The sequence below is a fragment of the Manacus candei genome, unplaced genomic scaffold (genome assembly GCF_025592945.1).
Source record: "Manacus candei isolate 608988 ecotype Guabito, Panama unplaced genomic scaffold, ASM2559294v1 h1tg000109l, whole genome shotgun sequence".
In the NCBI taxonomy this organism is placed as follows: domain Eukaryota; kingdom Metazoa; phylum Chordata; class Aves; order Passeriformes; family Pipridae; genus Manacus; species Manacus candei.
The window spans coordinates 1349415-1366106 of NW_026138157.1; the positions used below are offsets into that span (position 1 = coordinate 1349415).

General features: G+C 46.5%; 1 protein-coding gene across 2 annotated transcripts in view; it reads right to left on the minus strand.

The window, feature by feature from the left end:
- Positions 1-6143: 6143 nt before the first annotated feature.
- Positions 6144-16692, minus strand: part of EXOC3L4 (exocyst complex component 3 like 4) — a 30719-nt gene continuing 20170 nt past the window's right edge. For both annotated transcript variants that reach the window (XM_051769496.1, XM_051769495.1), the window contains 2 exons: positions 15609-15730; positions 6144-13670 (listed from right to left, as the gene is read on the minus strand). In XM_051769496.1, the coding sequence (XP_051625456.1) occupies positions 13508-13670; positions 15609-15730 (285 nt within the window). In that variant the 3' untranslated portion in view covers positions 6144-13507. The remainder of the gene's footprint in view (positions 13671-15608; positions 15731-16692) is intronic.

A 16692-nucleotide genomic window follows, 5' to 3' on the forward strand; every position in this document is an offset into this window, starting at 1 on the left:
AGCTGCCTGTATCTGCGTCCTGCATCATGCCCACAGTGAAGCACCTTCCCCAGAGCAGGGCTCACAGCACTCCCAGAAGACAGTATTATCATTCAGAACCTTCAGTGCTGTGTACTGAAGGTACTGGGAGCCAATGGCTTCCTTCCTCACCCCAAAGTCTCCCAAACTCTGTCTTTCACTTGTGGGTGCATGACCTTACTGAGCCTTTCAGTACTCGAAGGAGACAAGCATTTTAGAGGGCCTGTTGTGATAGGACAAGGGGTAATGGTTTTTTAACTGAAGAAGGGTCAATTTAGATCATAGATAAGGTAGGCATGTTTTATGATGAGGGTGATAAAACACTGGTTGCCCCGAAAGGTGAGTTGCTCCATCCCTGGATACATGCAAGGTCAGGTTGAACAGGACTCTGAGCAACATGATCTAGTTGAAGATGTTCCTGCTCAGTGCAGGGGGTTTAGACTAGATTACCTTTAAAGGTGTCTTTCAACACAAACTGTTCTATGATTCTGTGGTTTGTTTTCCTGATTTCTCTTCTTGATGTCTAGGGACCCCCATCCCTGGCCATGGAGTTGTGGTGAGCCTGTTACGCTGTGGAAATTGTGTGCTGCCACAGCAGGGATGGTTGGAGGGCAGCCAGGGGATGTCTGGGTGACAGCAATGGTTGTGGGGGGCCATTGCAGAGGGTCTGTGGAGGCTGTGAGGGCTGTGCTGTCCATTGCTTAGCCTCAATGTGAGGCATCTTCAGCACACATCTGGATGAGATCTGGGCTGAAGCAGTTGCCGTGCAGGCACAAAATCAAACTATTGTGGTCCTGCAGAGCCTACCTCCTCCCTCCTTTTCTGGGAAGCTGCAGTGGGGCAGGGAGTGGGACAAGTAGCAAGCCCAAGAGCCTGGTTACTGTGCCTGGAATGACTTCTGTTTTACATCTGACAGCTGTGGTTTAATGCAAAATGTAAAAAAAACGGTCCTGAGATTTAAAGCTGATTGTGAACCTTGAGCTTTCCTGGTGCTGCTGATGCCCACACTCAGCACCTGTGTAGCTGCACAACTTTTGGAGGGGCTATAAATCTGTGCAGGTCTGGCATGGGGATATCCCCCAGCAGCAGACATAGTCTGAGACCAATGTTTGTGCTGGAAGGAGGTGCCCAGTTGAGCTGGCACAGTGCTGGAGAGCAGATGCTTCCTACCCACTGGGCCTGCGTCCTGCCCACTGGGGCTGCTGCTTTCCTCTCAGGGACTCTTTTCCCTAAAAGTCCATAGTAGCAGGGAAAAACCTCACACCCAACAATGTCTGCCAAAACAGGAAGCAGAAGCAGAGGGGCCGCCCTGATGGGCAAACCCATGATCTCCGGTCTCTGGAAAACCCTGATTCATCTCAGGCCAGCCTTTGGCTGAGCTGGGCAGAGGGTTCCCCTCTGGGATTACTCCAGGGTTGGGTCCCCTTACTGCTTGACAATGAGTGACCTGAAACTAGCAATGTCACATGACAGAAATGCTGGGTTGCCACACCAGTCTGAAAATCATCGGAAACACGAAACAGCACAAGATTTGGTCCTGGAGTGCAGTAACTTGCTCTGTGCTTCATCACTTCCTCCAATGCCAATGTGAAGGGGAGAGAAGGAGGCAAGGTTTGACATCTGCAGTTAGAGCCAGTTTGGGAGCAGCACAGTGCAGCTGGAGGTGAGCTTGGTGCTGCATCCTTTTCGTGCAGGAGGCTAAGGGATGTGGTCCCTGGGAGGCACCAGGGAGGCTGGTGTGGTCCAAGGATTACACACACATGTAACTCTGGGCATGGCTGGAAAGGCAGTGTTCGTGACTGTCTGAAAGCAGAGGATGCTGTTCTGGATGCAGGGAGGACCTGGGGCTGGTTCTCTGCTCACATCCTCAGTTATGTAATCCCTGTGGGATGCAGGGTTGTCTGTCCCAGGTGTGCTGTGAATCTGCATTGGAAAGTGGCTCAATGACAAGTGTCTCAGACACACTGAAACCTCTCTTCAAACATTCAGGGGGTCTTTGCATTTGTCTCTGACCAATGTCTCGTCCCCAGCTTAGCACTGGAGGCCCTGACTGTAGGAGACTCCTGCAGCAAGCAGTATGGGAAAGTCCAGTCATCTCTGAGTCCAACTCACTCCAGTGGAGTGGGAACTCACACTTCCTGATGCTCAGCTGGTGTTGGCAAATGTGGCTGCAAATCTGTGGGCATCCTGGGTTGTTTTCTTGGATAAATGTTTGTATGGAATGATTTATGTAAGATCCAAATTAGATTCATGTAGTGGGCTCTGTTGCTGGGCCTCATCTTTATCTGCTGTAAGTAAACTTCATTGGGGTCAGGGCAATTCTGCCAGCAGACAGGGGAACAAAGAGCATCTTGTAACTGGGTCTTAAATTAAAAACCTAGAGCTTAGGTGCCATCGTCTGGGTGCCCCTACTTGTGCAAACCAAACCTATCACTGCACTTGGACCTTCTGCTGATACACCAGCACGACACTGCTTGCCTGTGTAGCTTGATTTCTGAGACAGGCATCTTGTATTTACTTGAATAATGTTGAGTAGTGAGTAACCAAGTTATACTGGGCTGCACATCTTCTAGTGCTGCACAGGAATTTTTCTGTGCTCTGTAGCTACCCAATGTATTGCACAGGGCTACACTGATACTCTGTGTTTATAGTTTGTGCCATATAAGAAGCTATCTAAAGTCTGCCAATTTGAGGAATCGAGGCTTTTATGCTTGACTTCACCAATATATGTGATATATTTCTCAGCTGCAACTTACACTTATAAGCAATATGTACTTCAGAGATTTGTAACTTAGGTTTGCAGATGCTTCCTTAAATTGGAACATCGAACTTGCATGGGATCGTTCCTGTCTTCTATATTCAGCATCAAAGTCAATCTCAATAGCAATCCTAATATCCAAATTTAGCTGAGCAGGAGCCTACAGATGGGATATGTCTCTACTGAAAAAACGGTTGTGAATCCTTTGCACTAGACAACGAAAGATTTACTGACCTGTAAAAATGAAGATGCGATAAACAAGAAGTGTTGATAAGGAGATTATTTTTGAAGTGCTGTCCTAATTTCCTCTTTCATGATGCTGAAAAGCTGTTATCCTCATTGTCAGCTAAAGGTGTGTCAAGAAGCAGATTGTTATGAGGGTAAAGGTTTTCTTCCTGGAATCTATTAATTCAATATGCTTGTTCATTGAATGGTATTTGAGATTTTTGTTCAAACTTGTTTTCATTACCTTTATTACCAGACAAGGAAACTATCAGTTCTCCTGTGGGATTTTCCATGAGCTCAACTCATTTGTCCTAAGTAATTCCAGCTGTGCATGTTTCAAGGTAGAAAAGCAGCAGTTTGGGCTGCAGGTGGCTGGCAGCAGCCCTCTGGGTAAGTAGGTATTACCCTGCTACCTTCTGCTGGGAATATGACTTCTGGCTCTATTTTCTTCCTTTTCAAGTAGTGAATACACATATTTTTCCCAGGTCTGTTTGAGGGAGGTTGGTGTCAGAGGTCTGACCTGCTGCAAAGCTGTGATTTGGTAGTTTCAAAAGTGTGAACTCCTTTTGAGAACTTTGCTGCTGGTGGTACCGACCTCATGTGATGATACTTTTGCCCTCTCTAGTCACATCTGAGCCAAGCTAACTACAGAGAGCTTTCCTGATTTTGGTTGCTTTTGGCATCGGAGATCCTACATGTCTGAATAATAAGGAGATCAAACCTGAGAGAAATGTCCTAAATCTTCGTCAAAGGAAGGGCTTGTATGCAAGCATGGTCTGCATCCCCATCCTGGTATTTCTGCTTGAGGAGTGGTCCATAGCTGAGGCTGATGACACCTTTCCTGTGGTATTCTGGCAGAGGAGGCATCCATCTCTGAGGCTGCCCTGGAACTCTCCTCTGGTATTTGAGCAAGGGAGGTGTGCATTTCTGTGGTTGCCATGCCACCCTCCATCTGACATGAAGACGGAGGAGGGATCCATATCAGAGATTTCTGTCTGGGCCCAGCTGTCCCTGACATGTTCACAGTGGGCAGGAGACACCACGTGCTGGAAGAGTCCTCTTGACCCGGGAGGCTTGGCAGCCAGCCATTCCCGGTTTGCTGTCCCTGGACCTTCAGCCAGGCTTCTTTATAGCCTGGGGCAAGTCACCCTCCCCCAGAGAATGGAGGGAGGGATATTGTCCCTGTGTTTGGAGCTACTTGCAGTCTGATGGGCACCCTCAATATCTGCCATGCGGTGACTCGGGGAAGAACAACAGGTGCTGAGGGAAGAGTGTGGCTTTCTCCTTTTCATCTGAAGGAAACCGGAAGTGTTTTTTCCTGGTGTGGAAGTCCAGTCATCTCTGAGTCCAACTCACTCCAGTGGAGTGGGAACTCACACTTCCTGCTATCCCACTCCACTGGGAAATGAACAGCATGTTGTCGGGTCACAGCACAAGGCTCAGGTCTGGAGTGGGGCTGAACAAGGCTTTCATATCAGACCTGGGAGAGCGTTGGGCTGGGAAAATTGTGGGGGATTCACATCTGCCTGTAGCACAGATGTTCTGGAAAACACTTGCTTCGGAGAAGCCTCAGGGGTCCTCTGACAGAAAACCACCTTTTAGCACCCTATTTTTATTAGGTACTTTTAGCACCCTATTTTTAAGGTACTCCAGTGCTTACTACCCAGTAGTTCTTTCTTTTTCCCAGCTTGCTCTTGCTTCTTTATATAACACTGCTTCTCTGATTACAGCTTCCTAATGCCTCTGGAGTTCAGCATGAACAGACAAGGACAAGGTCCCTGTGCAGCTAGACAAGTGTATGTGTGTGTTCCTACGGGATGCATGCTGCTTTTCTTTTACTGCTCTTGCATTAAATAGGAGTCACTAAGATGGGACCGCTTCTGACTTGAGTGCACTCAGAGACCAGCATGGCCAGGGGCTGAGGGAAGGCAAAAGCCTCACCAGCGAAGCTAAAAGAAATGGTGCAAGGAGCCACATCTGGGGCAGCATCGGATATCCGTGTTCTCTGCAATGCGGCTCGGTGCTCCCAGATGTGAGAGCACAGCTGTGCTGTGCAGCACAGGGCTGGGTGCCCTCACAGACCTGTCTGAACCCTGGAACCTGACCTGCTCAGCTGAACCCCAGGGCTGCAAAAACCACCCTGAGGCAGGCAGAGCTGCGTAAGCTGTGTCAGCAGAGCTGCTCACACACTCACTGCCTGTGGTGTGGGAGGAATATGCCTATCCATGTTTAAAAGCTGGGGCTGGGACCTGCCTCTCCTCACTAGTGCTCTCCAGGCACATGGCTGTGCCCTGCTGGCACATGACTTGTTTACAGGGGATGAGAGGCCTAATTTTAGGTCAGGGAATGAAACACTGGAAAGGTCACTGGATGGGACCAAATCCCAACTGGCTCTCACGATGGTACTGGCATCATGTTCAGACCTGGTGAAACTAATGAGGATGCCTTTTCACTGCAGTTGTTTTACCCCAGCCCAGACACCTTCCCTGCCCCAGGACTCCCTGCCTTGGGGCATCTCTTTTTGCTCAGCAGGAAAGGCTGCCTATAAATTCCTCATCACTACATGGTGGAAAGTACTGGGGGAAAGCACCTCGAAAAAGCAGTAGTTCTGTTTGAGGTCTTGAAGGCTAGACACCAAGAAGTTCTGTTCTGAACTTCCTTGTGGGTCCTCGGGATTTGCCCCAGCTGTTCTTGGCCTCTCTCCTGCTGCATTATCCTCTTGTGTCCAACTAAACTTGGGGTTAGTGAGTGGCACAGAGGGAAGTTTCCAGGGAAAATCCAAGTACCCATGAGGACTCAATAGCCTGTGTTTCAAACCCTCTGACTCGATAAGGAGTTCATTGCACTGTTGAAATCAACAGAGTTGTTGCTACCAAATTTACTGGCTGCAAAGAAAGGCACTGAAATTCCCAGTGACCTGGCAATAAAATATTCCTCTTTCCTCAACAAATATCTGAGCAATCCTGCTGGCTCTTCAGAACAATAGCCTTTTTCTTTGCCTAGAGGGATTTAAAAGTCATATTCAGATTTTCTCTTTTATCTAGAAAGCACGAAACAGCTTCTGAATAAGGTTCTTCTGCAGGGGAAACTGAGGCACAGTGAGCAAACTTCCTTTCTGGAGGCCAGAGCTGGAATCACATGTCCCACTGCTCCCTGGTAGAGCCTGGGCTTGGGGCTGGGTAGGGTGCTTTTGTCTCCTGGGAGTTTTTCCAATAACACAGCAGCCAGACATGGATCCTTCCTAAACCACTTCCTAAATGGATGAAGTCGTCATAATTATTCCTAACATTCCCTTTATAGAATAGAGGAAAAGCTCTAAAGTAAGTAAATATGAGTGGTGGATACGAAACCCTATATTGCAATGCCAGTGTAAAGGCATTAATTTGGATGTAAAGGTAAGCCCCAAGTTTGCACTTCTAACTACTTCAGGCTTCTATCTACCTGCATTAGAAAGAAGCTGCTTCACTCATAAAAGGTTGAAAGGGCAGTTACATTTAGTATTAAAGTTTTTGAGTTTTTTTTTTATTGTGGAAAATAATATTCACTTGAGGATTCTGGTTGATACACCCCATGCAAGCAATTTCCCAGAAATACAGCTGTAACAGCAACAATGCAATTAGTTTTTCTTCTTGTGACTAAAACAATGGCATTTAAATCCACACACCAAGGCTGAAGGTTAAATGATTGTGGAGACATAGCAGTTGTTGTTTGTAACAGATTGTGAATAACTCTGGGAAACAGAACAATATTGCTGTGAGTTTTGCTGCCTGTCTGTAGGCAGTTTGGTTAACTCAAAATTTTCTCCTGCTTTGGATTTTAATAAAACAAAAGTAGGCATCCATTCAAGTATTCCTGCCCTGTTGCAAACCAAACAAATCCTTTTTTTGTTGTTGTTTTTTATTAATTCACTCAGCAGATATAACCTTGAGCTGTTTCGGTATTTAATCACTTGCAAAAGGTATTTTGAGGGAAGCGAGAAATCCCAGACACTATCCCAGACCCAAGTGTCAGGGCCAAACCCAGAGGAAATGGTGTGTTCAGGTTCAGCCCCCTCCCCCAGGCAGTGCTGAAATGCCACATGTGGGACTCCCCCACGGGGGTCCTGGCAGGGGCTCTCTTGCCATGTTGTACCACAGCCTTCACTGCAACACCAAGTGCTGGTGTGCCAAGGGCACACCCAGCCTGGGAGGGTTCCACAGCCCCTCTGAGGTTCTGACCAGTGCTGCAAATTCAGGATCCTTTCAAGGGTGTTTTTTTTCCTTGCACAGAATAATCAGGTGGAATCCTATGGATTTTTTTTTCCTTATGCCAGGGCTGAATTTGGCTTTGTGCTGTTCGGTAGTGAATAAAGTTATACGGTTAACAAAAAAGGGGAAAAAAGAGCTGTTTTTTCAGATAAAACAGAGTTGAAGAGAGGCATTTCACATGGGATGTCACAAGGCTGCACATAAGCTCCTGAGACACTGGGAATGTCTAGGACCAGGGCTGTGTAGGTGCCTCTTCCTGGAGCTGTCATCTCCTGGTGGCAGAGGCAGGTGTAGGGCTGGGCTGCAGGCTGAGGCAGGGGCAGGAGATGCATGGAATGAGCAGCACAAGCTGTTTCTCAGTGCTTCCCCTCTCTGCACTCCACTGTCTCCCCTTTGCCTCTCTCCTTGTGCTACAAGGACACTGTTCACATCCAGAAGGTCTCCTGAGCCAACATGGTGTATCATCCGTGCTTTGGCAGCCTCAGGCAATGGTGCTTCCAAATAACAGAAATAACAGCTCCTCCTGAGCTTGCTGGGAGAGCTTCTTACCACATGCAAATCCAGCCTGGCCCTTTGGGCTGTTATTTCTTTCCACACTGTCTTCTTGAAGACAGCACATGTGTGATTCTGGGGAATGGTCTTTGTTTCAGAGGGTGACTAACAGCTGCTTAGCAAGAAGAGGCACAGGGTGGATTCAGCCTTGAGATCACTGAGGAAAGAGGTACCATGTGCTTTCGCTGGTGCCTTGAAGGCTCAAGACCTGTTTGTTTAAAGGGCTCTCAAGACGAAAGCATGAGTAATGCATTCTTGAACTGTAGCGCGGGCCGTGAGGGGAAGATGACGGTCCACGAGTGCATGACGTGCTTTTAGAGACAAAAGCCACAAGATTTTCGGCCTTGCTCCTTCTAATGAATCCCTGATGACTAATTCCATGATTGCCTCTTGTCTACTCAATGAGCTTCTGTTCATAGCACAGTTCTTTCAGGAAATATTTTTTCCCCTGAGTTTTGGAAAAAGTATTGTAAAGTTGTGAGCTCCCTTGCTCAGGAAATGATCCCCAGCGTTTTGTGCCTTGCTCAGGATAATGGACTTTTATGATTACTTTGATTTTCCTTAATTTCAGTTCTGGAATTACCCATGACGAGCTTCACCAGGAAGCGCTGTTGGATCTGGGCAACCTGGTCTAGTGGAAGGTGTCCCTGTTCATGGGAGGCAGGCTGGACCTAGCTAATCTTTGGCATCCCTTCCAACCCCAAACATTCTGCAATTCTGTGATTCTGTAAAAGCCACCAATGGTAGGGACTACACACTGTGCCCAGCGCTCCAGCCCCGTCAGCACTACTGGTGGTTTTGCTGCATCTAACTTGCCTCTACTTACTGAAGTAGAAGCTTGTTTCTCTATTCCTGACCCCCACAGAAAATGGTGAGGAGAATATTCCTTCCCTTTTGCAGCAATTTTTTATCCGACTGGAAGACAATTATCACAACTGCGCTCTGTGCCTTCGCTGGAAATAATACCTTAGTCCATAGGCAGCAAAAAGCTGAAGGCCACTGCTCTGCACTGACCAATGTTAAGCAAAGCTTTCTTTCTCTGTGGATGCAGTTTGTGAAATAATTCCAGTTTTCTGGGCCGCCTTCTGATTCTCAGCATTTTTCTCCCAGCTGTCATTCACCATCCCCTTCCCAGGGACTGAGTGCAGCTGGGGGATGGCTTGACAAGCTGTGTAACCACCTCTTTCTGCCTTCTGGCTTGGTTTGCTTTTTCTGCACTTGTGTAACACTTTTCACAAAAAAACAGTTCTGTCTTGCCTGATGCCAAGTCTCCCCACAGTCCTGGGAACCAAGGCGTAATCCTGCATCTCCTAATGAAGCCATGGCATCTCCCCAGTCCCACACTCATTACGGAGCTCAGGCTGCTCGTGCTGCCAGGCACAATTTCATACCTGGCCAAACATAAACCATGCCTGGTCAGACATCTTGGGACTTAGGTGCTCATCTTTAATCCGCCATTCACTTTTCCTGACTCATTTAGCAAGAGGTACAACGCCTGTGCAGCTAGCAGAGAAAGCCCTACACTGACATTTCAAGACTCTCAAGTAGTATCAAGATGGCAAAAATACTACAACAGCCTTTTTTTCAGAGGTTTCTCTGTCTTACATGTTACTTCTTTTCTGGATAACATATTTGAATGACTTGGTATGAATTTACAAATATAAATGGAGAGTGCTACATTTGCAGTGCTCTGTGTGACAGGGATGAAGGCAGGAAGACAAAGTTTATGTGCTCAGTATCCTCAGGCAGTAGACAGTTACGTGGCTGTGGGACTAGAGAAAATTCTTGTAGTTTTGTAAAGGTTATCTTAATCCACTTTCGCCACACAATAATGTACATCAGTCTTAACCTTTTCCCAATACCGGTTTTTTATTGTAACAGTGATAGCAAATAGTTTAAATCAGTGCTCTGTCAGCCTGACTGATCTCTTGCACAGGTTTTATGGGAGAGGTGGACCTGTCCCAGTGCTAATGTCACATCATCATTAGCAGTATTATACAAAATTGTCCTGAAGGGATGGAAACGGACGATGATACTGAGCAGAGCACTCCTGTATCTGCCCAGTACCAAGAGAAAGAAAATGACTGGCTTTGGGGCAGTAAATCCAACCACAACAAGATTTCATGGAGAAAGATGCAAAATACAGAAGACAAGTGTTTGCTAAACATCAGTTCTTTGGAGAAGTGTGCTATATAATCACCAAAGTCGCTAAACCTAAAACTAATACAAGTTTACTTTTCAGCCATCCCTGAGATAACAACGCTCTGGCACCTCTTTTCATGCCAGCTGTGTGTGCTGGGTAGTGTCAGGCCACATCACCCAGCTCATAAAGTGGACAGAATATTGCAATCTGCTTCTCACTGATCATCTTTAATATTTTCACCCAATTGAGGGCTCATTTCTGAAAGCTACCATGACAGGGAGCTAAACGTTATAGTGGTGCTGCACTGAAAGACTTTTTTCAGGAGTATTTTGACTGATTGATTAGGAGCCTCAGCTCAGGGACAGCCTCCTGGGCATTCACTGCAATGTTTTGGTACTCCTCCTTTCTTGCTTTGTGTGAGCCTGTTTTCCATATCTTCCTTCCAGGAAAGGACAACTTCACAGAGCAAAATTGATGAAATGATGGTACCCAAAGGCTGGTCTCAGATGGCAAATGCCAGCATATGTACCCTGACTGCAGGCACTGTTCCCTTGCTTTTCACCCCAAACCAGAAACAAACAGTATTGTGAAACAGCAGAGACCTCTGAAACAAAAAAAAAGTCTTTCACCACCCACACAATACTGTCAGCTGTGCCAAATCTGCACATCCCTCCCCCTCCCCCAAAATGCATTGTTCACCCCTGAGAAGCTAAGTCTGGAGAGAGTTTGGTTCTTCCATTTAGTTGGATACTTTTGAGACAGCTTGATTCACCAGAGGATGCATCTGCATAATGTAGCTTGGGTCTTTGGGGATAAAAGTGAGCTCTATGTCCTGGAGGGAATGTAACTGTGTGCTGGGGTAGGAATGGGTATGATGGTGTTTTTCTTCACTGAGAAACAACAAGCAGGAGGAGGTAACAGGGTGATAATAATTGAGCTCCTTGGCACTTTCCTACAAGAGCAACATATTTCACATTTAAAAGCCCTGAGAGGCCTTTCTTCTCTTGTTTTTGGAATGTGAGATGTGGCGTAATGAACACTGGATGTTTTACAGAAGACAGCTGGACAGCAGCAGCTTATTTTGGAAAGCACACAGTCCTTCTTCTCTCCTTGTTTAACTGGCTCCGGGGTCTGCTCTGCAGCCCAGACTAAGCATCCCCCTGCCCAGGGAGACCCCTGCTTCTCACCCATCCTGGATCTCCCTCTCCACTTGGGCAGCTGTTGGGGCAGGACAGGGACTGAACCATAGTCTTGTCATAATGGAGTTAAACTGTTTTGCTCAAGAGCAGGCAGCTGGAGAGCAGCAGCCTGGAGGAAGCCAGCTCTGTGCCTGTCACTGGCTTACAGAATGCCAGGCTGCAGGATCTGAGTGTCCCAGGAGAGGCTGTGACAAAAGGCAGGCCATTGTGCCCAGCTTTCCTCCATGACTCCGGGGTAGCAACTTGCTTTTATTAGAAAACGGAAGCCAAGCTCCATATCTAATCCCAGGGCCAGGCATCTGGAGGCTGAGGAGAGGCTTTGTGAAACATTTGCCAGTCAAATAATAAGATTGAAAACCCAGTATACATTTAACTAATACACTTGGGAAAATGTCTGTGCCACAGGTGCCTTGTGTTAGGTGCTTGGATGAGAAATACATACAGGACAGAGGGAAATTTCTGATGCACAAAAACTCCCACTGAGGCTTTAGTGCTTCAAATCCTGCACTCCACTGAAGTTGCAGTCTTAGAAGTCTCTGACTGAGTATGTAAAAGAAATCCTTTTGTTTCTGCCATTTAGTCAATGCTTTTAACAATAAATGTTAATCTCTCAGCACTTGTGTCCTTCCCCTCTGCTGGGATGGGGGATGTAGCTCACAGATCCATGAGGGGTGTAATCCAATGCTCCCTGATTCACCATGACCCCAGGACAGGAAAGGGGAGCTCCAAAGTGTTCCTGAGCTCTTCACATCCAATGGGAGATGCATATGATATTTTACTTCTCCTTCTCCATAGCAAATACAAACAGTCACCAAGCTGAGGATTTGCAGGAGTTGTCATGAGCTGTATTGAAGAAAGATGCAGGGCAGAAAATTCCTTCCAGGATTTTCTGTCTCAAGCTGTCAATTTGTACCTGATATTTCAAAGCCATCTTTAGAAGAACACCTTATCTTTACTGTGGAGGTAGCATGTTAATCTTAGAAAAATTCTCATAGGATGATTGTGAATAAAAGGTGCACTCTTTATTTCTCATCCATCAGAACAGCTCCCTTGGCCTGTCACCAGTGCCTGCTGCTCACCCAGGCTGAAATTTATACTGGTGCAACCCGAAGCAAAGGAAATGAAAGTCTCACTGCTGGTGCTGTAAGCTCTGCTGTAGACAAATTAGTGTTCAAGGCTATGCCATGTCCACATTTATCAGATTAATTGATAGATCATAAATACATCTCTGTAAAGTCTCAGATTTATTGCTGTGGAGGGCAACCTAAGGATAAATTGAATTAAATAAAATCAGATTTGTACATCTCTAGGCTGCTGGATGTCTCTTTTAGTCTCCCCTGCAGATGCTGGATCTGATGCTTTGGATCACTCATGGTCTTAAACCAATGGTGTTCCACGCCCATCAATGGGGTGATGCTGGCTTACACCAGATGAGGATCAGATCTGTAGCACTATGTCTGTCCACCTCACATTTGGTTTCATACTACAGTCAGATTGTACCAGATTTGTTAAAATATGTTTAAACATACAAGAAAAAGGACTAGAGGCATGATGACTCTTTTCCTCAGGTCAAGGAGAACTTGGAGCTTCACTCCACATGGCACATCCGATCCAGACATGCCTGTCCACACAGAGAGGCTGTGATGGCATGAACAGATCTTCGGTCCAACAGGAGTTTCCCAAGGCAACCCGTGAGTGAGGAAAATCTGCTGAAATGCCTGAAGGGCCACCAGGGCCATCCTGGAGGGCAGAGTAGTCCATGTGCTACATGTCCCACCCGTGGGGTTTGCTTACCCAAAGTTTTCCTCCTCAGGCAGGTAGTGGTTTTTGGCATCAGGTCACAACATCACCGCCTTGCATCATGCCAGCTTGGCCAGCTGGTTCACAGTGGAGGAAATAAGACTTGGGTGCTACCACATCCCTGCCCAAGCTCTGCCCCTTGATTGCTCATGGGTACTAATTACAAAGGAGGCTCTCGCTCTGCTGCTGTATAATTATGCAAAGCACAGTCCGAGCCTTAATATAGCTCTGAGCGAACTGCTTTTGGTTTTCTCTGAAGAGAAATTTAATTTTGGACCAAACAACAGAGCAGCCTCCCAGCAATAGAATCTGTATGGAACATGAGGTAGACACGGTGTCTGAACTGGAGCTGCTTCCCAGGGGCTCTTGCAGGAGGTTGGTGTCTCAGTGCCTCTGTTGCCTTCGGGTTCTGAACTCACGGTAGCAAGTTCAGAAAACTGCTTCTTTCTCCATGGCAATCAAATATTTGGGTTTGCAGAGGAGCAAGGGAGGGTAGCAGATTTTGGATCATGTGTAGAGGCAGCGCAGGAGGCGGGAGGATGCTGACTGCTGTTCTGGTTCTGTTTTAGAAGCAGCATATGACCACCGGAACATCAATTTCAGCGAAGAGCGTGTTGCCCTCTCCTCCATTGGAGCTTTCCAGCACGTGGCAGACCTGACGAAGAATTGCTGCTCTCCTGGTGCGCCCCAGCCCCCGGCGCGCGAGGATGGCCAGGATGTGGCCCTTCCTGAAAAACCAAACACGACCTTGCTCAGACCTGGCAGGCAAAACTAGCCCAAAAGGTAACAACCAACAACCACGCAGGAGATGGAGCAAGGACATAGCAAAGTGCCAGGGACCGTCCCCTCACCACGCTGGAGTTGGGTCTCCAGCTTATGGAGGTATCAAGCCAGTGATAATCAGCTCCTGCCACACCGCACTGGTGGGACGCCCTCCTGCTGGCTGGTGCTTCAGGGAATTTCCTCCTCTGTCTCCACACGCACGTGATGCCTATTTCAAGTTTTCCTGAGAGGCTGCAGACCTTTTGTTTAATGGTTATTTTGAATTGAGTAATGGAAGTGCTAATATTTAGGAAGTTGACAGGCACCAATTAGATTAGAGCTGGGAAGCCAACTTGGAAACATACCCTGTTCCAGTAATCTCAGTATATACAAATTCCTCAACGTCTCTGAGAGCTCAGGGGAAGAATTAAGAGACCTGAACAGGAAGCAATGCAAGTCCAGCAGGTTCCACCCCGTTTTCCAAACTTGATTGTTAAAAATAGTATTACTCAATAATGGAAAGTCAATAATTAGATAAATCAAGAGGACGAGCCTTAAAACCTGGCTTGGGTCTGAACCTAATGATGAAAAAGCACCACAAATTACAGCCTTGTAAATGGCTTTTCTGAGTGGAAAATTGTTTTCAAATAGCCATCATTGATGACTAGGCATAATTTACCTCCCCCATCCTTCCCAGAAAAGGCACTGCCTCCTTCGTCAGCTTAATCTGGCCACTGAGATTAAATCTTTTTTTTTTTTTTTAATAGGTGTGTTCACCTAGGAAATTACTCAGGAACAAAACAGATTTAATGTGATTTTTTTTCTCAATATTTGAGGGTCCACTTCAGTGTTCTGAACACAATTAGTTGAATTTATGGTTTGTTTTGATTGTATAAATGTCATCCATCAGAAACAGTGTAACTCTGTACAAAAGCCTTCGGGTTTTTTTCCTGAAATTACTCTGATGAAATGGAGTTTTCTGCAGTCTGTACCACTGATATTCATTCTCAGTTGTTGGTAGAAGAGCTGTAGAAGAGGAGGTAACTTCTGATTTAGTTGGCAGCTGTTTAGCCATGCACAGAGCCAGTCACTTTGTTTACTTTTGCAGTAGTTTTAAATTTTTCAGATGCAGCTTTGGAACAACAAAGGGAAAGTATAAAAGAAAGAATATGTGATTTATTCCAAAATTTAATGGTTGTGTTGAGGTCATTTCAGAAACCACAGCTGATCTCCATCAATGGCTGCCTCACTTTGATGTCTGAGCCTCAGAAGAGGAGACAAAGTATTTGCTTCGAATCTGGAGCCTACAAATCAGCAAACTGGGCTGATACTGGTGATGCACTGAAATCAAACCAGAGCTTTACTGTGAAATAAGGTTCATTTGGAGCAAAAAAATAGAATTCAGTGATAGGATGCATGGGAATGGTTGAAAGCTGTGTCAGGGGAGTTCTAGACTTGACATTAGGAAGCATTTCTTTACTAAGAGGAATGTTCAACAGTGGAACAGGCTTCCTAGAAAGGTGTTTGATGTCCCAAGCCTATCAGTGTTTAAAAGGCATTTGGGCAATGCCCTTAATAGCTTGCATTAACTTTTGGTCAGTCCTGAAGTGGTCAGGCAGCTGGACTGGATGACCGTAGTAGGTCCCCTCCTAATAGACTGAAATAGTCTATTCTATTCTGTTCCATTCCATTCTAAAATGAAAAGGCTTTGAAGTTAATTTGTGTGCATCATAAGATCTAGCAGACAGGGGGAAAGAAGAGAAAGTATACAGACATAAAGAGAGAAAAATAAGATGGGATTCCCACTGTTGCTGGCATCCTGACCTCTACCATATGGCTACCAACAATGAGATGAAGAGCTCAGGATGGAGCCCAACAGTTCTGGCATCTGTCGTTTTGTGTACCTGATATCTGGATAATTCTGACACAGCTTCTTGACATACACCTTGATCTTGTCCTTTTTCTTCTCTCTAATGATCTTGGCAATGTGGTGTATGGCGGGAACAAGCCAGTCAGAGTCAGAGCCCTGTGGATGAAGAGGCACATGGGGATGTCAAGGGGGAGAGCAGCACCTGCTAAATGCCTTTTTCCCTACAGTGCAGAGCTGGGTGTGAGGCAGAACTGCTGCAGGCAGGACAGGCTGCCTCCAGCAGGCAGCAAGGTGCCAACAAGGAGTTCCCCTGAGGCCGGACTCCACCCTTCCCGGTGCTCATGAGCATCCCATGAGTCAGGCCCTGGTCAGGGCACTGTGGCTGTGGTCTAGCACACAGGCAGATGCCAGACTTTACCTCCTGCTGCCTAATAATTTCATGTGCCTTATTTTTGAGAGGGGATTTAGTGCCCTGGATGCCTGACTTTCTGCAAAATCCAGTTAATTCAACTTTGGCTTCCCTGAAAATCACAGACTGATGTTGCTATGAGAGACTGAAATGTTAAAGTTAATGACTCAAATAATCAGCTATTTTCAAAAGTGGCAGGGTGCTGCTTTGCTGAGGCCAGGTTTGCACCCAGTTTTTGGGTGTGTGGTGGCAAAACCTCTGATCTGTGTAAGAACAGCCCAGGTGCAGAGCGCGTGAGCACCCACCACTGGAGGGTGACCGTGACAAACTAACCTTTTTTTAAGCAACAAGGTGGTTTTTGAGCCAGATAAGGAAAAAGCCAACAGGAAGCAGATCCTGTGAGGTGGAATAATGTTTTTTATCATGCCAATTTCCTTCTTTACACAGCTGGTTCATGTGTAAAACTCCCCCTTCATGGGGAGGTATTGGGACTTTCACACGTATCTCTTCTGATAAGGCATAACTGGCTCAACTACAGAGGTGTGAGAAAGAGCAGTCGTGTTTTAGAAGGGGTCATGAACCATCAAAGACCCCAAAGCTGCTCCAGACTCATTTCTGGGGCCTTCCAACAGAAGACTGCATATTATCCACAGCATTATATCAGACAGTGAGAAACTCCTGCCCCCTGCCATCCCCCCCTGGGAGGTAC